Source organism: Episyrphus balteatus, chromosome 2 (assembly GCF_945859705.1).
Source record: "Episyrphus balteatus chromosome 2, idEpiBalt1.1, whole genome shotgun sequence".
NCBI lineage: Eukaryota > Metazoa > Arthropoda > Insecta > Diptera > Syrphidae > Episyrphus > Episyrphus balteatus.
In genome coordinates this window covers 13,929,700-13,952,593 of record NC_079135.1, presented here as the reverse complement: position 1 = coordinate 13,952,593, position 22,894 = coordinate 13,929,700, and the positions used below count along the sequence as shown (strand labels likewise).

The following is a 22,894-nucleotide window of genomic DNA, read 5'->3' as shown; positions in this document are numbered from 1 at the left end:
TAGAAAAGTAGGGTTTGGTTCCAGCTCTATTTTCGTTGGCGACCAGTGTAATTTATGTTGCACTTAAAATCTTATTCTCTAGATACTTTTTCCTCTGCGTAAACTGTCACATTTATGTTTAACTTAAATGCTTAAGTTTGGATTCAGCAAACGGCTCTAAGTTCTACATTAAACCTTATGTGACAATTTAAGCAGAGGAAAAACTAGGGAATAATCAATAATGTTATACTTAAATATTTAAGTTTCGTTTCAGCAAATGTGTCTAAGGGCGGAATTCATAGTCGTCACTCAAGTTAAGAAATATCTTAAGCATTCGCTCAAGCAAATCCTTATTCATAGTTGTTATCACTGGAGTCGAAATTTTTCTCAAGTGAACGTCTGAGGGGAATTTTTTTTATTGAGGAAACGCTTGACATTAAAACGCAAGTGTCATTGCGACCGTTTGATTTTTTGTATTTTTTCTTCTTCTTCTCCATTATCGACGACAGTCATGATCTCGAATGGGATCACAGCTCTCCCACTTTACTGCTTAACACTACGGCTAAACATGTGGGGTTCGCCGGGTTTGTTTTTTCTATACCACAATTAAAATTTGTTCTCTCTTGACAAAGGAATTATTAAAAAAAATGTTTTTTTTTTTATGACAGTTAATTCAAATCAGTCAAATTTTCAAATTTGAGAAAAAGTTTTCCTCAATACAAGATTTTTCTTTACTCAAGTGACAGCCCTATTTTCAATTCCCTTGAGCGATTGCTTGAAATATTTCTCAACGTACTGGAGTTGAGAAAAATCTTAACTCAAGTAACGACTATGAATTCCGCTCTAAGAGTTAGTACATATTGCAAGATTATCTAAGTTGGAGCTGTAGTACATACATATACACATAATCCAAAAAGGCTCCATACAGCTACAATTTTTTAAATTTTTTCCTTAAAATATTGAATTTAAGATATCGAAATTTTTTGTAAAGTACCAGAAAATTCGTTCTGCAACTAGTTTATACTTACTGACGAAAGTAAATACAACATCCTCGGTTCAGATGGACGCCGTATGGTGTGTTGAGTGTCCAAAACTGCTCTGAATCCTTAAAATTTGATACCTACTCTAAAGCACGGCGGCGGCTACAATGTAATAGTGTGAGGGTGTATGGCCTTTTCCGGCGTTGGAAATATTGTTTTTTAATAGAAAATACCAAGTATTGATTTGGAAGCTTGAAAATTCTTAGGAAAGTGTCCAAAAATTGGGTCTCGAAAGCAATTTACGTTCGAAGAAAACAATATTCCCACAAATACGGGCAAATTAGTAAAGAAATTATTGCTGTGCAATGTTAATACGAACGTTAAACATTCCAGACCTGAATCTTATTGAGCACCTATGGGTTAACGTAGTAAAAAAAGGTTCGTCAGCATACAATAGCCAACAAAAAAAGACCGCAAAACGATCCTACTTGACGAATGGAACAAAATTTCTCCAGATAAGAACGCCAAGCTTGTCCATTCGATTAGAAACAGATTGCAGGAAGTGGTCAAGATCAGAGGAAGTCCTACTAGTCATAAATTTATTTTTTCCTTAAGTAAAGTGACTTTTATTTAGTTTTTTTTCAACACAAACTAGTCAAAAAAATAAACTGTACGGAGACTTTTTTGTTCCTTGTTTTCCCTTTTTGTACTAAGAATTTTTGTTATTTTAATTTTTTTTTAAACAAAAATGGTATAATTTTGTTAAACATTTATTTTTTGATATACTCTCTATCATTCCAGGTACTTTACAAAAAAATTTCGATATCATAAATTCAGTATTTTAAGGAAAAAATTGTAGCTGTACGGAGACTTTTTGGACTATGTGTATATTAGGTATGTGTCTTGAAGTCCCTAAACCTGATTATAAACCTTGTATTTCCTCAAAAGACCCACATTAACCTTCTCCCTACCCCCACATGACGACTTATCTCATTTTCAGTAGCAAACATTACAAATTTACTTAAACAATTAGGTACAAAATTATTAAAAAAAAAAAAAAAGTAATTTAATTTGAGTAAAAAATTAAGACATTCATCATAAAATTATTTAATTGACTGCTTCTAGTTGTTGTTGTTTGTTAAATATAAATGGTGGTGGTTAGGATTAGTGTACTACAAGTGTACCTTGCAGAAGCATGATTTGCGCGATGACTACACCGAGAACGACCGACTCAGCAGCCAGCCAACTCTCCATCTATAACCCACCCCTTGAAGCCTGATGTGCCTCTGCCTTACACCAACCGACCCACACCGTGCGTCGTCGTTGCTTCGACAACAATAAAAACTGATTCCCATTTTTGTATGGTGTGTGTTTTTTTTTTTAATTATATTCTAGCACACACTTGAAAGATAAGTGCAATGATTTTGCTTTCTAGTTTCTACAGCCGCCCGCCGTCGATCTTCTGTCCGTCAGTTTAAACAAACCGACTGACTTAACATCGATGACGGCGGCGGAAAATTTGTTTATATTGTTATTGGCTAGGCTTTATCTGTCTCTCGATTCGCAACACTGTTACGATACCGAGTAGATTAGGTAGGTACTATTTATTATTAAGTTTGTTTGAATTTTTTTCAGATAAATTAACACCGATTAACATGTTTTGTTCCCTTCCCCTAATTCATCTACCTTACTTCGTCATTTTGACCAAAAAGTTAAAAACAAAATCACAATATATTAGCATGGGGCAAAACAAGTGCTCTTCTCATCTCCTTTAATTAAATTTTTATTGTTTTCAACTACACACATTCATTTTATTCATAAACATTTCTTTTTATAAAAATAGAATTTATATTGCTAAATAAAGAGAGAGAGAGAGAGAGAGAGAGAAAATAAAAAAAAATATAAAATAAAGCAAATTACCATTAATCTTTTTGTTAAGTAGTCCGCTGAATGCTTGAAAAAACGAACAAACAATAGTGTGAGAGGGAGGGAGAGGGGGGAAGATGGTGGAAATACAAAACACAAAAGGAAGTTTGTTGAAATGCGCTTCCTTGCAAATTGTTAAAACAAAAAAAAAATAAAAAACGAAGAAAATTAAATACAACAAAAAAAAAAGAGGAAGAAAAAAAAAGGAAGAGGGCGACGGACGACGTGTGAACGTGACAACGACGACAAGTCAACGAAAGAACGCGCAAGAAAGAGCAAGACGAAACGATTGAAGATGACGATGATGAAAAGGCGATGATTGATTTGTTTGATAGGCGCACAAAAAAGGGGGCGGCCGAGACTCCTCTCTTTCTTCTTATCCTTGTGGTGGTGCTGCTTTTGATGATGATGATGGTGGTAGTGGCGTAGTTCCTTTATCCACAAGGAAATAATTCTTTTTTTTTTGTTTTTTTTTTTTTATTTTTTTTTATTCACAAAATTTTACATTGAAATGAAAAAAATATTTAACAAATTCTTTTGGTTTTTTTACAATAAACAAAATATTTCTTAATCATTTTATTTCATTTATATTTTTCTTTTGTTGGGTTTTTTTTTTCTTTTCTTTCTTTCTTTTCTCGTAGAGAAGACTCGAGCTGTATGTGTGTTTTAATTGATACTCTTTTTTTTTTTTTTTGTAAATTTTTTCCAGATGGAACACTTTTCGAGTTTTGGCACTTAAATTGATTATATTAACACTTTGCACTTTGTTGCACTTTGAATTTGGGAAATTGATTTGTTAATGTTTTTGGACATAGTTTTATTTTGCAAAAGGGGAATATTTTATGCAATTTTATTTATGGAAGAAGGAAAAAAAAGTTTTCTCACACAGAACTATTAACAAAACAGGCAACCATTTTGAATTTTGGACGAAACGCTAAACGAATTGATGTGAAGTTGGTTGGGGTTGGTTTTTTATTTTTTTTTTGGTAGAGAGAGAAGCTTATATGTAAGTGGAAGAGAGATGAATGTATATAATTTGGGATAGTTAGTGGTTTGTGTCTTGGGTAAGATGAAGGGATGTGTTCGTAGAGTTGATAAGAACTATGAATTTAAAAATCAAAACGTTAGTTAGTGCGCTATTTACACTACTGAGAAATTGCCAGTATAACCAAAAAGGCGAGCTTTTTTCACTCCAATTAAACGGCAAAAAAGTTCATTTTTGAACAAACCCGGAATAAAACATTACAATATTTTATAATCTATAACTTTCAAAATTAAACTGTCCGCTCCGTGTCCGCGCCATCTGTTTACACCTTAAAGAATATAATAATGGAGTGCTTGTGCTGTTAGTTCCGTGAAGCTTTTATAGAGGGCTCTAGATTCTTTAAGTTTTTCGATGAGTGCATGCTTCCATTTTTATTTGATGGCTGTCATCAACAAGCGTGTTTATTTACAGCTGCGGAACCGGACTCGCACTGAAAAACGAAGGCAGCGACCCCTATCCATGCATATGGCGTTACAATGTATTAGGTATAGGAAGAAGCACTCCATATATTATATCCTCTAAGGTTTATACCCATATTTCAAGTTCTAGAATTACTGGAAAATTTCTAGTCTTCTGTTTCTAGAAATTTCCTTTCCAAGAAGTGGTGCTGTATCCCTTAAAGGGGGATATATTAGGTATTAGGATATTCAGCGTTCTAGGGATATTCAGCATTCAAGGGAAATTTCAAGGGATGTGTTAATGCTTATTAAAGGTGCGTTTACATGTCTACCTCTTCGCAGTAGTAGGTAGTGTGTTCAGACATTTATTTTAAAAGTAGTTCAGTAACACAGTACACATAAAAAGGTAATATATTCCGAACTGACATTGGTTGCCAAATTGTCAAAACATGACAATTTGGCGAGCAATGTCAGCTACCGTAATTCTTAATTGTTTAAATTACCGACGAAAAACGCACAAAAACCGAAAAACCACGCACACAACTAGTTTTTTAACAATTATTTACCATTTTCCGAGACAAAAGACGAAGAAAATTTGTTATTTTTCAAATTATAATTTTTTTTAAATGACATTTTATAAATTAAAACAAAAACAAATTTCCTGTTTACTGCGATTGAAATATAAAAATTAAAGGCCGGCCTGACAGATTGGTGCACATTTTTTGACAAACAAATTTTGACATTTTCCGGAATATATTACCTTATTAGGTATGTGTACTGTGGTTCAGTAACAGCCCTATTCTGCTATCCATCGGGGGGAAAAATCGCTAAATATTCACCAATTACCATTCTGCTATTCATCGGGGGGAATCCAAACTCACGTCGGTAATATCGGTAATGTTGTTCAGTATTCCACTAATCACGTGAATGAACTTGCTCCATACATTTGCAATCCGCATAAAAAATGTTGCGGATCTGTCACTTTTGTTTGTAAAAATAAATTCACCATCGTTGAAATTAAGCAAAATGCCACTTTTCATAAATTTTTAATTATTTCTTAACATTTAATCGGCTGCTTTTATTTTTTCTATGCAAATAAACACAAACAAAAAATTTTTTTTTCCTTTCAATTTACTTCGTCGCCATTTTTTTTTTAATTTGACGTTCACCTGGACGTCAAATTGAGGGATGATAATGCAGTTTACCCGATGGATAGCAGGATGGCAAGGTAGAGTTAAAGTGAACCGAATGTGTGAATCGGATCTGAGATTCACGGGAACAGCAGAATAGGGCTGTAAGTCATCGTTACAGTACGTATACTAGCAGTGTGTCACGGATATAAGACTTCTGTAAATATTCTCATGAATAACCGAAAATGGTGTTGATCCTACAAGTGTGCAAACAAGTGCACTGTAAGACTCCTGTAAATATTCTCATCAGCAGTGGTATAGTCACTTCTATAGGGCTACATCCTACATCAGAATTCTCAAGTGCGTTATTGTAATTATTTTTTGTGTTAAATAGTTTAAAATTAAATATAAAAACAGTTAAAATTGGTGGTGTTAAGTTTAAAGTAATTCTCTTTTATACTATTTTTATACTATTAGTATCAACCTAGCTCCTCAGATAAACTTGATTTATAAAAATAAATTAATACTAAAATAAAAATCAATATAAATGCAACACAATTTAATTTCTTTTTATTTCTCCTCCTTTCATATCCTCCCTCACTTTTTATTTCTCCTCCACCACTTTCGTTTGTTGATGACAAACTTTACAGTAGTCTTACAGTGTACTTCTTCCCACACCTATAGGATCGAATACCACTTTCGGCTAATGATGAGAAACTTTACAGGAGTATTTCATTGCACTTCTCATAAGTTTAATAGGAGTGAAAAAAGGGGGCCTTTTTCATGATAAACAGGTTTATATGAGTCTTTTAGGTGTGAAATTAGTCATGACGAGAAGCTTCTCACCATCGTTATAACATCGAAATTGTTAGTTGGGTACTTATAGTTGGCATTCAATACGACAAACGAGGAAGGAGAAATAAAAAGAAATGAAATTGTGTTGCATTTATATTGAATTTTATTTTAATGTTAACTTATACTATATAGCTTTTAAACAATATAGATTTTACAAATTCTTAAAAACAGAAAAAAAAAACACTTGAAATACCCCTAAAAATAGACATTTTTCAAAAAAATGCATACCAATTTCGAAAATTAGGCCCTTAGAAAAACCTAACTTTTTTAAAATTATATTTTCATTGCTATATTTCATGTTTTTGTAAAAAAAATATCCTATCCATATACCTTTAATAACCACTTTGTCGAAGGTTTAACATTGTTTAAAAAAAAGATTGTATATATACTTAAGTATTTAAATATTTTAAATTTTTTTTCAACACTTTTTCTAACAAAATTTATCTATCGATTACAAAAACAAATTCATTTCTCTACGACCTAAAATTTACCATGTCATTTTACCCCTATTTACCCTATTTATTGATTGAATTTTAAAAAATCCTTTCTTAAGTGTTCACGTCTCAAATAAGGTAGATTTTTGTATCTTAAATAGTTTAAGCTGTTCGTTTTGATTATGAGTGAATCCAGTTAAGATAAAATTGCAATCTGAACCATACTCTGAAGCTAACGTATGTGGAACGTCACATGATAGTCGCACTTTTTCGTACGTGTAGCCAGTGTTCATCGATTTATTATGTATAACTAATTATGTATATTATGTATTACATATTACTAAACTATAATGTTATATGACAAAGCAAACATTTTGAATATATATAAAAGTGAAGTTCATGTTTATGGAACAACACTCGCACATCTGAGTGGCACTTCAACACCACACAATCGAGAAGTAGAGTTGAAAAGTGTTGAACCAGGACATTCGTAAATATTTCCGATCCAGGTGCTATTGTACAAAGTACATAGAACATATCTAGTTGGGAAAAATATACAAAAAAAAAAAATATGCAATTCGGAATATTTTTATATAAGAGCTCCCTTTACTGTTTGCACGTAGGATCGGTAGTATCTTCAAATCGCCCAGAACTGGTGACATTTGAACAAAAAATCAATGGATTAATTGTCGAACTTGGAATTGTTGTTGTATTAGTTGATGTTGTTGGTGTAGGTGTTGGTGTTGTTATCGGGCATGTTCCACCAATCTAAATTTAATTATTTAAAAATTTTATATTTAGAATTCCTCGGATCGAAAAGTATCGCATACAAAAACGATTAAATTAAAAAAAAATTGACGATAGATGTCGCTATAAACATTATCGTTAGATTGTTTTCGTATATGCTCTACTTCGAACCCCAAATATTTGTTTTTTCTTACTCCTGATATTGCAGGATCAACACAAATCTCTGGATCATCGTAAACACAAGCTGTTGTACCGGTGCATGTAAAGTTCACAGAATCAGGCACAGTAGTTCCATAACATAGTGCGAATGTGTTGTAGCTTGTACAAGCAATTGCACCATTAGCATTACAAACGCCACACATTCCACATGAGGCTACAGAAGTTTCAGCTGGACCACAAATTGGTGTGGAAGCTGTACAAACTGTTCCGTTTGGGCAAAAGCTTATCGTTGTTGTAGGTAAACCTTAATTAGAAGAACCGAAGTTAATTTCAAAGAATGAATTTTCAATATTAGGTGTGTTTTTATTACCACCGGGCTTAACTGGTTAAAAAAACTTCTCGGGGCTTAGCGAGAAAAATTGGCAGCACTGCATACTAAATGTTCCGAAATCAGCTGACACAAAAAAAAATAAAGTTGTCATATTTTTCGCTTTTGGGGTTTCTTGTGCGTTTTTGAAAAAAAAGTTCAACTTACTATTAAATAAATATTTAAAATAATAATTGTCCTTACAAACATCAGTTTTGATGTTTTTAAACAAATTCTAAACAATTTACGAACAAATTTATTTGGTAGCACAGATTTAAATCTGTTGAAAAAGTTAAGCCCAGAGAATTCTCCGGACTTAACAGCTAAGCCCAAGGGGTTAAAGTGTTGTTGCATTTAACATGTAAATTGCTTAGCCCCGACTGCGTTTTTTTTTATCCAGTTAAGACCGGTGGTAATAAAAAAACGCACCTATTGATATTTTACCATCAACACAAACACTGTACTGATCACTTGCAACACAGGCAATTCCGGTAATACCTGAACAAGAGTTACATAAAGTGTAAGATGTGTAAATTACAGCCGAAAATATTAAAACACTCTGGAAAATAAAAAAAAAAAAACCATTTAAGAAAATTACCAACAAATCTAATTTATTTTCAACACACCGTGATAAGCTTCATAGTTAGTCACGCTAAATGCAACATCAAGAAATAGAGTTGAACTAACCTGGTTTAATATGCAAATTGCTATACTAACAATCTTATTATTCTTATCAAAAATCTTATCATTAAACTTATCAGATTTTTGTCCTACATTTGCATGCAAAGATATATTAGATTAACCAGGTTACAGGGTGGGTACATTTTGACTTAGATTACGGCAGCTTCTCATCGCGTACGATAAATGAATGAAGATAAATATTTTTGGAATTGCTAAGATACTTATCTTACAAAAAAATAAAAAACATACAAAATTCCAAACCGGAACGTCAACGTTCAGGTGTGGAATTTTTTCACAAAATGACGTACACGCATTGCTACCGCATACCTTTCTGGTGTGGTTCTTCTTTAAAGTGATTAACCACCGCGGTAAGGTATGCGGTAGCAGTACGTGTTAAGGCTTGGCCACACCGGAGGGTACGCGGTAGAGGTACAGGTAACGGTACGGGTATTTGTATGGAAAAAATTCCAAACTGACACATCAACGTTCGGGTGTGGAATTTTTTTAATACAAATATCGTTGCCGCTACCCGTACCGCTACCGCATACCCTCCGGTGTGGCCAAGCCTTTATTGTGTGAAAAAAGACCAACTCAGGACGTAGGTATACAGTTCAGGTGTGAAGTAAACAGATGCTTAAATATTTAATTCGCCATGTCGATTGGTTCCAGTAAATGCTGAACAAATAACAATATTGTCACAGGTGATAAATCGCGGATATATTATGCGTATGAACTCTATAGAAATAAAATGCACGACTTGGTCACACGTACTTCTTTTTGTGGTTCAAAGTATCGATATATTAAATTGGTTAATGCTTTGATGAAATACACTCCTTTTCATCAGAATAGGTACACAACTTTTCAAATGTTCAGTATTCGTTTTTTCCTCACAGTGTAGGAAAAATAATAATTTTTTGATGTCAAGTCATTGTTTAAGATGTTAGCAGAATCAGCAAAAAAAAATAATTCAAAACGTGTATTTTTTTTTCTTGTTTCTCTATGGCAAAGCATTTCACATAGAAAAACTGAGTAATTTTTTTGTTTCATCAGAATAGGTACACATAGAGAATGATGTGAAAGTGGTCCATGAAATGAATTTAAACCAAGTTCTTCTTAAAAATGTATTTTAAATTTTAATTTTATTTTTTGTATAGTGGCGTTTTTATTCATAAAAAAATAACAAAACTGTCCAGAAATTGCATTGTTAAATCTCTTTATGCAATCTATCTGAATCTCTTCCCTAAATTGTTAAATGGTGGGTTAGAAAATATTTTTGTCTTAAAATCGAATATCACAAATTTTATCAGTACGGGCTAGCCATTTATAAACATTTTCAACAAGGTTCAGGGTTGTTTTCTATGGTAGATACTCAAGTACTTTCTAAATTTGCACTTCCTCCCAATATTTTACAGAGCATTTTTTGTGGTAGGAGGCGTGGTCCTGTTAAAAAATTCAGAATACTGGTTCACAAATACTAGAGAATTAAGGAAAAGTTTCTTGAATATGCATTTACAAATAATTGTGACCATTCTTCACGTTTGAAATTCATTATTTGTATTATCGTAGAAGATTACTTTCTTCCATGCCTTAACACTTCTTTTTTAACAATGAAGTTGGTCTCAAAATGGTTTCTCCTTTCGCAGAATGTTAAACTGATAGTTTAACTCACCAAGGACATCAAAATTAGATGTTCGTTGATCCAAAAATAACAAGAAATACCACTCAACTTTTCATGTGTTAAAGGTTTTCAAAAACCTTAAACGCATACAATTCTGTTCTTGGTGTAGTAATGGTGTCTTTTCAAAATTCAGCCATTTTAGAAGATTGGGACTAATGACCATTCTATTTATTGTCCTAAAATTACCAATTACAACTGTTTTTCACTTTTATTCTTGTCGTAAATCCACCAAAACTGGTAGCACATGTAAAAATTTACTCGTCTTAGAGTGAGTTTTTTGCATTTTTTTTACCACCATTTATTTTTTTTAACCCCAGAATGTTTGTATCTGAAGTCTGGATAGAGCATATTCACAATTCGTAATTTTGTTTAATCATACCAGTACTGGTGGATCCTTCATTGTGTGTTTTTTTCTCTTAAGGTGTTTTCGCCAAAATTTAGCGATTTTAATCCACCCATGTTTTCCAAAATGGTAGTATGATTATTAAATTACACTTAGGAAAGTCCAGTTATTTGTTTTAATTTTAAATTTGCTCGAAATCCACAAAAACATTAAAGATAACAAGGGTGTACCTATTCTGATGAAGAAAAAAATAAGTTGATTTTTCCACAAAAAATACTTTACAAGAAAAACAATGCGAAAGTTATGGTCCATTTTGAAATAATTTTAGCTGTTGCTTTTCCCAACATCTTAAACTATCAATAAACAATAAAATCTTGTTAGGTCACGTACCACTATTGGGGACAAACGGTTAAGGAACATTTGAAAAGTTGTGTACCTATTCTGTTGAAAAGGAGTGTATACGAACCTTAAAAATATGTCAATTTTTGCAAAAAACGGCGAAGCCATATTTCCGTTCCCCTCAGTTTTTTAGAAGAACTAAAAACGCAGTTTTGTTTGAATCAATAAGACTATAACGTACAGCAAATTTAATCGAAATCGTTAGTAAAAATCATCTGTACCAAGTTTCAAGAAAACTCACAGACCGACGGACGGCATGACGAAAACCGCTTTTTTGATCTTAACCATCATCGTAATTTTGGTTTTGATGAAAACTACGAATTTTTTTTCTACACGAAACCAATACCTACTTGCCCCATACCTATAGCCCAGTAATTTTAGGCATTTTTTACCCCAATCTGCGGAAAAATTCCTCCTGGGCTCGATTTTGGTACAGACTTTCGTTACGGCGTTCTTATGAAGATGTGAAAAATCGACATTGATATCGCGCTGGCGTTAGAAGTTATAGAGGTGAAAAGGTCACGAATATATCGTGAGGTCGCATGTATCTCGCTCGGAGGTCAATAGGGTCTATAGTTTTTTACAGAAAAATGCAAAAGGCAATATTTGTAGATAATTTTATGACGAACAGTTTTTTACAGACCCCTATTGACCTCCGAGCAACAGGTCGCGAGATATATGCGAAAAACTGATTTTCGTGACCTTTTGACCTCTATAACTTCTAACGCCGGCGCGATATCAATGTCGATTTTTCACATCTTCATTACAACGCCGTAACGAGGGTTTATACCAAAATTCAGCCCAGTAGGAATTTTCCCGCAGATAAAACTTAAAATTACTGGACTATATAGAGCAAGTATAAATTCAAAAGTTTGCTTACCACAAGTATTTGAAAAATTGAAAGAAGCTAACCCAAAAACAAGAATCCTTTTACATCACAACCTCAAAAGTTCTCACACATCAGCTCAAAAAATTTATTATTTGAACACTTAAAAGTTCCAATTGTTGGGTGTGACATGCTTAACTCATAGAGTATTTCCACATCAAAAAGTCATTTTCGAAATAAATGAAGCTTGATACATTCTTACGAGAAGGTATTGAAGTATTGATGGTGCGTTGGGGTCAGAATCCCGTAAACACAAGCTTTTAGACTATGACCATTAATATTTGAAAAAAAAAATTGATAAGAATTTTCACATCTACAAAAATTTAAAATTTATCTTTTCCTTATGGACCTCCCATACAAACAGCTTTTCAAACACAAATTTTCTCAGAAATTAACAAGATTTTATTTTAAAAACAAAACAATAGTCAAATATGTACATAAACTATAAAACTTTAAGTTATTATGGATATTATAGTAAATGCAATTACGTTTATTTACATTTTAAACGTAAACAGTCAACAATTGCAACAATTGAAATTTAACAAACTTATAAATCGTAATAGCTTAGGGCAAAGATATAGTTAATTATTATTTGATCTACATAATAACCTTAATTTTATAGTGAAATTTAAAATATTTATTTTTGTTAGATTAAAATTTCTTCCTTTTGATAAGATTTTAATATAAATAAGAGAAAATTGGACTTTTCTGTTTTGTAGTTGTTTTTAAGTTGACGATTTAGTTTTTCCGATATTAAAAATGAAATCATTTATTACAATTGTAAGTCTTAAAAGTTATTGGTGTTTTTGTAAAATTTTATCTTGAGTGAAAAAAATGTGTCCTTATTTAAATGATAAATACATAATTCAATTTATACATTTCTGAAAACAAAAAATTGTATTTTTAAACAATCATTCAAAAGATATCGATATTAAAAAACAATGGCGCAAAATTTTAAACGTTTAAGTAAATTGCTCAAGCCATTATAGTAAGTTACTAAGTTAAAAAGCATACTGATTTTTAACTTATTAACTTACTTAATGGCTTTAGCAATTTACTTAATCGTTTAAAATTTTGCGTTAATTATATTTTAATTGATCGGTAATTGTTTTTTTTTTTTAATATTCAATTCTTTTTCAATTTCCAAACTTCCCTTATTTGCAATTTGTGAGTGTAAAATACACAACTTCTTGTACCTTCACTTGCTCTTATGGTCAAAGTTGCTTCGAATGTAAAAGCTTTTTATGTAAAAATTAAAGTAACCATTTTAAGTTAAATTTTGTAAGAAATGTCGAAAAACAATTGTTACTAAAATTACTAAAATAACTTTTTAAATAATATTTTAGTAATTGTAATAACAATTTTGTACTAGATTTCATCACAAATTTAACTAATCCTTACTTTAATTGAATCGTTTATTTTCAAAACATGATAAGTCCATTTTGAATTTTTTTTCGTTGAACCCACAAAAACGATGATTTCATTTATTCTTATGAACTCAAATTTAATCAATAAATAATTTGTTGTGTAAGGATAATATTTGCATTTAAAACACATCAAACTTGTTAAATACAAAAAATATTTTGTCAGAAACTTTTTTGGATGAAATGGACTTATAATGTTTTGAAAATAAACGATTCAATTTTTACATAAAAAGCTTTTGCATTCAAAAGCCTGGTTTTGGCGCACAAATTTTTAGTAGGTACCTATAAAAGTTTTTTTTTTTAAATCGTTGTAGTAGTTTTTATATATTAAAAAAAAAAAATTGCGTTGGTATTTTCCTAATTTCGGCCTTGTGATACAAAATGACAATCAATTTAGGTAATTACGAAATTTTTTTTTTACCGACTTCCAAAAAGGAGGAGGTATGCAATTCGTCTGTATTTTTTTTTTTTTTTTATGTTTGTTACCGCATAACTTTGGACTGAGTGAACCAATTTTGATAATTCTTTTTGTATTGGAAAGCTGGTGGCTGCAGTGTGGTCCCATTTAGCCATCGCAACTATTTTAAAAATCATAAAACCCAGTTTTGAGCCATGGAAGTCGGTTCTGTTTTTTTGCTAAAAATGATTATTTTTTTTTTTTTTTTGTTGACTTTTAGGAAAATTCCGATACCTACGAATGAAGTTCGTGTGATAAAAAATAAATTTATATTTTGATAAAAACATATCAGAAAAATGATTTTAAGATCATTAAATTAATCCTAATCAAAAATATATTTTTAACAGATTACGTTACAAATTTTTTTTACCATTGGAATACTCTAAAAATCAATGTCCTGTTTTCCAAAAAAAAAAATAATTTTTGAAAAACAAAAATTCTATTTTTTTTTTAAATCCATTTTTTATTAAGTAATATTTTTGTATAAAAATATATTATTTATTAAAAAAACGCATTTAATAATCGATTTTATAAGTAGGGTAAATCTTTCTAAACTTCTTTTAGGTATATTAAAAAAAAATGCAACAAAAAGGATTTTCTTATTACATTGGATTAATTAACAGAAATTTTTGACGTTAATTCTTATACAAAAAATTATTTTGCTGTCAAATTGTGGCAGCAGTTTTCAAGAATTCGTCAAAACTTTGATCATAAATTAGAGAGGCAGATAAAGTACCTTATCCGATTTATATTTATATTATATTATATTTTTTATTGTGGACACACCAAGTGGACAATTTTTATTCCTATTAAGAATTAAGACTTAAAATAAAAAAAAATTACTTTATAAAATACATGATACGGATCTAATTTTTTTCCATTGACGACTCAAAATAGTAGATCAGAATTGATACCAGAGACCACTAAGTATAAGTTATAAGTAAAACGTAGTGAAATGAAAAAGAATAAGTCAATTCAGATGGGGATCATCAAAGGCTTCCCGATTTTTATTTTTCCATTGTCGAATTAAAAAAACAGCTTCAAAATACAGGGTGGCTGATGAAAGCCGCTACCAAAAAAAACTTTAATAACTTTTTTTCTACTTAGTGAATCTGGTTAATTTTTTTTTATTTTACAGATTGGTTTTTAGATTTAACAAAAATGCATAATAGAAAATGGATAATGTTTTCGCAGAATTCCTACGAAAATTTTCCGATAAGCTCATATGCATGATTTTACCATTCCGTTGAAACCCCAAATCGCTTGCACTTACTGCATCCGACTTTTTTTTTCGAGTTTATTGTAAACAGGAAGGCCGCAAAGCAAAACCAACAAATTTGAATAAAATAAAACAATCCATTCGCGAAATATTTGCGGTTATTCCTGTCTCAAATCTTCAAAAAACAACTTTTTTTTAAGGCACCTCACATGCATTAACGAGAAGGCATTTAAAATCCATTATCTTTAAAACTAATTAAGCTATATTTAATAAAATTGAATGCACTTTAACATGAAAAAGAGAAAAATAAATTCCATACACTAAAAAAAAAGTTATTTGAATTTTTTAATGTAGCGATATTCATCAGCCACCCTGTAAGTTACACTTTATGCATAAACTAGAACGCAGTGATCTGAAAAAAAAGTTCAAAAACACTCCACTCTAATGTACATTTATATACATTAGAGTGGTCCTTATTTTATTCTTTTGCGAAAATTGAGTGTGACGCCCCTTAAATCAAGCACAAAAAAGTAATAAAAAATACCCTATTTGTACTGGTTGTTACTAGAGCAGGGGCGATATTCTGTGTCCAGTGTTAGGTAAATGGCGGATGTTTGATCATACGTATAATAGGTATGATAGTATTATACGTATGATACCAATACCGTATGAAAGTATAAAAGTAAAGAGGGCGCCACTGTTTTTTTGAAGAGGCTATAAACTGGCATTTTTTTTTTCCTTTAAAAGCAAATGATGAAATATCGAAAAATTGAAAAAAAAATCCAAAACTTCTTAACCCTTTCGGTACCAGCTTTACTCTCATATAACATATCTTTGAAAATTCGTAAAAGATATTCCATTAAATAATTTTTTGGGTTTCGATGGTTTAATTGAAAGATAATAATGCCTAGTTACTGGATTAATACAAAAAGTTAGTCAAATATTATACTTTAAATTTTTTTTATCGAAAAAAGGACTGAAATCCACATTTTTTTTTAATTTTTTTTTACAATTTTTTTTTTTTTTACATATGGTCATAATTTTGAAAAAAAGGTATTTAAAATGTTAATCCAAAAAGTGTTTTGTGTTTTGGCTTGGAAGAAGTAGCATACATTATTGTTCTATAAAAAAAGATTTCTTCAGTTGTCCGACTTTATTTGGTGGTCATAGGCAGTGTATGTTACTTACAACATAAGAATAACACATTAGATTTGCTATTTATTATTTTGAAACATAACTTTTTGCTATTCATATTTCTTAGTTGTGATGTTTTTGACACGATAATACTGAAAAAAAAAAACATTTCATAGCTTGGGTTCGAAAGGGTTAATGAAATAGAGTCAGGAAGGGTTAGATATAAAAATTTGGAAAAAATTATTCATTTTCTTCCTGTTTGGAACCAATAAAGGGGACGTCCTCAATTTTTATTTCCTAATGACCACTCTAATATACATACATATTTGAAATTTCTTTAAAATCTTTTTATTTTCAGTCACTTTTCGCTCTTGCTGTCCTCGTTAATCAGTCAAATGGCTTATGTAACACTTGTTCCGTAGGTACACCTATAGCTTGTGTTTCCGAAACTGCATATAAATTTTGTGTAGATGGTGAGTTTTGATAAAAAAAATTTCTTAAACCATTTTTAATACGCTAAAAAATTAAGAGTAATTTTCGATGATTAAAAATATTACTATAACTAAAAACTAATATTTTGAAATTATGTATTTGAATTTTATTTGATTTTTTCAGGAGTATTTGCATCGCCGTCAATTAATTGCTCTTCTGGATCCATTTGCTCATCGTCATTAAATAATGGACCTTGTGCTCTAGCAGGATCGGTTCCACCATCTTGTCAAAAGTGTAATTTATGTAACGATGAAAAAGTCTTCGCCTGCACTGATTATAATGAATTCGCATTATGTCTGGGAACTGATAGAGTTCAAAGTAAAAAATTTACCTGTCCAGCAGGATCAGTCTGCAATCTTGGTTCAAAAAATATTTGTGTTGATCCTGAAATTACCGGAGTAAGATACAAAGGTTGATTTTTTTAATGAGAATTTTCATGAATTGTATTTGATTAATAGTTGGGTGGTACATGTCCATGGAAAGATATTTCCGCTTCCCCAGAAACTCCGATACCTTCACCTCCAACTCCAACTCCGAACGCATTATCTGAACCTGATGCATTCTGTCAACAAAAAGGAAAAGTTGGACGCTTTGAAATATCTGCTGATCCAACTTGCAAGAAGTAATATCTAAAATGAAAGTAAATAATAATTTCTTTAAAAATGATAAATTTTCTGTTTTATCATTCTAGATTTATCAGTTGCAATTCTTCTAATGATGTTCTGTTTGGAAGCCTATACGTTTGTCCAAGGCAAACCTTTTTCGATGAAGCAGCAGGAATGTGTGGAATAAATCCACCTTCACGTTGTGCTCCTACAACTTCGACTTCAACTTCAACCTCTACCCCAATCTCAACCACAACTTCAAGCTCAACCTCAGTCCCAACCCTTCCCAACCCATAAATAGATACATAGTATTCTTCTGATGAATTATAAATCAAAAACAAATTAATTCAAAAATATTGTTTTTTTTTTAATTGATGATTTATTTGAGCATGTTAATAAAATTTTAAGTCAGAAATGCCTTAATTTTATAAAAAAAAAATTCTGATGAAGTTTAATTTTTCAATTGAGAATTTTTATTTGAAATATCCTTTTATCCGTTTTCACCATCTCACAGCTCACAGAAGATTATTATTCATGGATCACAAATATTATTTTTTATCTCATTTTTTTATTTTATTTGACGACACCCTCTAGAGCCCAAATCATGAACTATTCATGTTTTAAGTTTTTAAAATTATTTTTTGTTTGTTTAAATTATTTTGGGAATATAATTTTATAGAGTATGTGCATTGAAAATACAATTTTTAGCTCATGAATTTTGACATGGAAAGTCTATATCTATAGTATATAATCACCTCACAAACAAGGTGTTTCATTAGATACTTAAACTGTCAAATTATGATGAGTAGCTTAAAAGTTATGAGGAAACATACCTACGTACTTATAAATTTTAACAGTGACATCAAGTTGCATTCTACTAAAAGGAAATATATTTTCATTAAGGTGGTTTCTAAAAAAACAGTTTTCACATGGGTTACCTGTCAAGGCAAAGGGTTGCCACGCTTTAATGTAAATTTTTTTGAGTTTTTGCACCACCTGCATATATGCTAGGTCTTAGAGGTGCAAAAAAATATTATGTCAGAGAAAATTTACAAATTTGAATATTCAGGATGTTTAGAAATTTAATATTTTAGTAGGGTAAACTGAGGTGAACTTAGAAAAAGGTCACAAAGCTATTTCTTGGCAAAAAGTGGTAGAAAAAAGATTGAAAGATACTGGAATCGATAGATTCTTTTTTGGAAATAAAAAAAAAATAGTTTTTGTACCGTTATTAACGGTATAGATCGTTTTTTTTTATTCATGAATTTCTCGTAAACGACAAAAGCAGATTCCGACCAAAATTTTTATACTGAAACATTAAAAAATTTAGGTGTTATAAAATTTTTTTCAAAAAACACATTTTTGGATTTAAAAAAAATATTTTTTTGAAAAATCAATTTTTTGAAAACGGGTTGATGAATTTGATCGAATTTTCGTTTTTATATGTTGAATAACACTGGTCAACAAAATTTAACTTTTTTTTTGCCACAAGAACCCAAATATACTTTTCTAGTAGTTTTTGGGGTGCTGAATCCGAATCTGAAGTCAGAAAAAATTGATTGGCCTTCGTTTTTGAAATATTACCGTTAGAAAATGTCAAAAAACGTAATTTTGGCTATTTTCGAGGTTCTGTTTTTATGTGGGGTAATTCATTATAAACAATTTTGTAATGGTTATTATAAGAACAGATATTCTTCTTTCAAAAACTGTTTAAATTTTCCCGATATCTCTTTTATTGCTCGAGATATCTTTAGTTTCATTTAATAAGTCAAAGAGAAACTAAACTCAATCTAAAGTTTAAGTCACTGGCCACAGAATTTTTGCCACAAGAACCAAAATATACTTTTCTGAAGGTTTTTGAGTTGCTGAACTCAAATCCGCAATCGGAAAAATTCTATTAGCCTCCGTTCTTGAAATATAACCGTTATAAAAAAAAACCCTTTTTTGCATTTTATAACGGTAATATTTTAAGAACGAAGGCTAATAGAATTTTTCTGATTGTGGATTCGAGTTCAGCAACCCAAAAACCTCCAGAAAAGTATATTTTGATTCTTGAGGCAAAAAAAGTGTAATTTGGTTGGCCAGTGTTGTTTCTGATTCAAAGACCGCTACTTAAATTTTAAATATCTCGGGCAATAAAAAAGATATCGGAAAGATTTAAACATTTTTTGAATGAATAAAACTAGCTCTTATTGGCACCGTTACAAATTTATTCACAATTAATTACTCCACATAAAAACATAACCTCGAAAACAGCCAAAATTACGTTTTTTGACATTTTCTAACGGTAATATTTCAAAAACGAAGGCCAATCAAATTTTTCTGACTTCAGATTCGGATTCAGCACCCCAAAAACTACTAGAAAAGTATATTTTGGTTCTTGTGGCAAAAATCTTGTTGACCAGTGTAATTTTTCTTAAAAATGGCATACCAACTTTTTTTTTTTTTTAATGTTAGAAAATTTCGTTCTTATGCTGTTCTTACATATAAATGAACAACATAAGAGAAAAATTTTGGAATAAAGCCTACGAAATCACTAGTTATAACGATTTTCCGAAAGGTGGCCGGAAACTGGAAACGGCCGCAAATAGGCAAATCTACCCTATTGGTTTGTAGTATGTTCGTATATTAGGGTGCTTCAAAAAAATTTGTTTGTATTTTTCAGCTCTTACCCCCAAAAAGTTAGTGATTGACTTTGGGACCAACTTAAAATAAAACCAGTACAAAACTTAATCTATTTTTTCACAAATTTTCTTTTAAAATTTCATGGTCAAAGGTTGAAAAATGTATTTTTTTGTATGTTTCAATATTTAATCCGCCAAGAGTACCTCTATACAGGGTAATTCAGGAGCAATGTGTCAAAAAGCTGGAGCGTAGTTTGGGTCGAGACAAGAAAAATATCGTATAGGAGGGGGGGGGGGGGGAGGTCTATTCCCCTTCCTTTAGCGGGGAGGGGCAATTTAAAAAAAATTGACTTAATTTGAAAAAAAAAAAAAATTATTTAAAATCAACGGTTACACCTACAATAACGAGCTATACTTTTTGTAAAGCCAAAACCCTAGTCTTTTACAAAAAATTCAAACAAAGCCATTTTATGGCACAGTTTTTGAAATGTTAATTTTTAAAATCAAAATTTGAAGAAAAAAAAATTGAAAAAAAAATTTCAAACAATTTTTTTTTCAAAATTTTATGATCGTTACCGAACGCAAATATTAGATAATTCATAGACGATGTTATTTTTCCTCACATTTATTAGATAATCTTTTCTAGCAGCTTAATGCAACCTAAGTTTATTACATATATAATAATTCAAATCCTGTAAGAATATAAATAATAAATATGTAAATAAATGTAAAAAATATTTACACACTTGTAAGATTAAAATTACTTCTCGAGACAATTTGATAAGATTTTAATATAAATATGAGAAATTCTTTTGATATTTTGTAAAGTTTTTTTTGCAGACGAATAAATATCCGGGAATAATGAAGTTCCTAATTGTGTATTGTAAGTTCTAAAAGTTGCTGTTGGCTTCATTTTAGACATAAAAATATTAACTTAAAATGTAGACAATTAAAAATATATGTAGGGGAGAGTGGGGGCACATTAAAAACGAGGTAGTTTAAGAAATTAAAAAAAAATTAATGTGGGTAACAATTTTGATCAGTTGACAAAAGACACATTTGAGTATCTTACTTTAGTTTGATTGATTTATTGATTTGTTGTCAGCTCTCCCCTATATTAATAAAAAAAAAACATAAACAGGTCTTATTTTTACTTCTCCATTCTTTTAAGCTAGTTTTTTTGGCTTCTATTTTGTGTTATCAATCGAATGGTTTGTGTAACACTTGCTCCTCTGATATACCTATCGCTTGTGTTTCCAAAACTGAATATAAATTTTGTATAGACGGTGAGTTTTGATAAAATATCTTAAACCATTTAAATTTAAATTAATATTAATTTCGTATGATTAAAAATATTACAAACTAAGGCCTAATTTATTCACTCTCCATTACATTTAAAATCTCCAATAAAAAATTGAAAACTGTCAAATCGCATACAAATTTTAAAATTTCCCCTTTTTTAATGGAGACTTTAAATTTAATGGAGTGTGAATAAATTTTACCTGAAAATTAATACCAATAATTTAAAAATTATTTAAATTAAATTTCATTTTTTTCAGGAGTATTTGTATGGGATTCATATAGATGCCCTTCTGGAACCATTTGCTCATCATCAGGCACTGGAGTTTGTGTTCCAGAAGGTTCTGAGCAACCTCCTTGTGCAAAGTGTAATGTCTGTAATGATACAAAACTTTTTGCCTGTACTAATTATAATGAATTTGCGCTTTGTCTGGGAACCGATGTTCCTGTAAGTCCATCATATACTTGTCGCGAAGGATTAGTCTGTAATATTCATTCGCGAGATATTTGTGTTGATCCTGAAATTACTGGGGTAAGATTGATTGATGTGAATTATAGGGATTTTTATGAAGTTTATTTGTTTAATAGTTGGGTGGTACATGTCCATGGAAAAATATTACCAGTTCCACTATTCCATCGGAAACTACAATTTCTACTACAACTTCGACCCCATTAGATAATCCTAACTTATTCTGCCAACAAAAAGGAGAAGTTGGACGCTTTGAAATACCTTCTGATCCAACTTGTAAGAAGTATGTATCTGATATCTTAAAATATTGAAAATTAAACTAATAATTTCTTTTAAAATGTTTAACTTTCTATTTTTTTGGTAATAGATTTATAAGTTGCAATTTTTCTAATAATTTTATATTTGGAAGCTTATACGTTTGTCCAAGGAATACCTATTTCAATGAAAATTCCAAAGTGTGTGCAGTAGAACCACCTGCACGTTGTGCCCCGCTCTCAACTTCAACTTCAAACTCAACCTCAACCTCAGCCTCAACCCCATCCACACTTCCATAATCATCTCCTAATAAATGAATATTATTATCAAATCAGAAAAATTTATTCAAAAATATTGTTTTTTAAAAATAGATGATGAATTTATTCACACTCAATTAAATTTAAAGTCACCATTTAAAATGGGAAATTTTAAAACTTGTACGCGATTGAGGAGATTTTTCATTTTTGAATTGCCGATTTGGAAAGTGAACAAATTGGGCCCTGGTCAGAAATGTATTAATTAAATAAATTATGTATATTAAGATGACGTTTTATTTTTATTGTTTGAACACAAAAGAAGTTGATTGCGAATTATCATTGCTTCAATAAATTTATAATACGGTCTAACAAATGTCCAATACCCTATGGGGCATGGCATGGGGAATTCAGAAATGCTCAATGTGGGGCATTTGGCCCCACATGGGGCATTTCCAAATGCCTTACATGGGGCATTTCCAAATGACCCACGTGGGTCATTTCCAAATGCCCCACATGGGGCATTCCAAATACCCCACGTGGGGCATTCCAAATGCCCGACGTGGGGCATTTCAAATGCCCCACATGGGGCATTTCCAAATGCCCGACGTGGGTCATTTCCAAATGCCCCACGTGGGTCATTTCCAAATGCCCC

General features: G+C 30.9%; 3 protein-coding genes across 16 annotated transcripts in view; 1 reads left to right on the top strand and 2 right to left on the bottom strand.

The window, feature by feature from the left end:
• LOC129910807 (arginine-glutamic acid dipeptide repeats protein) overlaps positions 1-3,827 on the bottom strand; it is a 32,578-nt gene extending 28,751 nt beyond the window's left edge. For 12 of the 14 annotated variants that reach the window (XM_055988364.1, XM_055988366.1, XM_055988363.1 and 9 more), the window contains exon 1: positions 2,880-3,827. The gene's annotated coding sequence lies outside the window, so the exon portion shown is untranslated. The remainder of the gene's footprint in view (positions 1-2,879) is intronic. The other 2 variants (XM_055988375.1, XM_055988373.1) reach the window with 1 other exon arrangement.
• Positions 3,828-7,063: 3,236 nt separating this feature from the next.
• Positions 7,064-8,818, bottom strand: LOC129908178 (uncharacterized; the record flags this gene model as incomplete). Its single annotated transcript, XM_055984524.1, has 5 exons — positions 7,064-7,286; positions 7,358-7,515; positions 7,689-7,957; positions 8,465-8,579; positions 8,708-8,818. Coding segments are annotated over 5 exons (789 nt in total), but the record flags the coding sequence as incomplete, so codon positions are not given.
• A 3,841-nt stretch (positions 8,819-12,659) lies between these two features.
• LOC129908177 (zonadhesin-like) lies at positions 12,660-22,526 on the top strand. Its single transcript, XM_055984523.1, has 10 exons — positions 12,660-12,787; positions 16,600-16,714; positions 16,857-17,131; positions 17,192-17,355; positions 17,425-17,632; positions 20,803-20,845; positions 21,138-21,248; positions 21,522-21,793; positions 21,850-22,013; positions 22,098-22,526. The coding sequence occupies exons 1-10, from the start codon at positions 12,767-12,769 to the stop codon at positions 22,282-22,284; spliced, it is 1,560 nt and encodes a 519-aa protein (XP_055840498.1). The 5' UTR covers positions 12,660-12,766; the 3' UTR covers positions 22,285-22,526.
• The last annotated feature ends 368 nt before the right edge of the window (positions 22,527-22,894 follow it).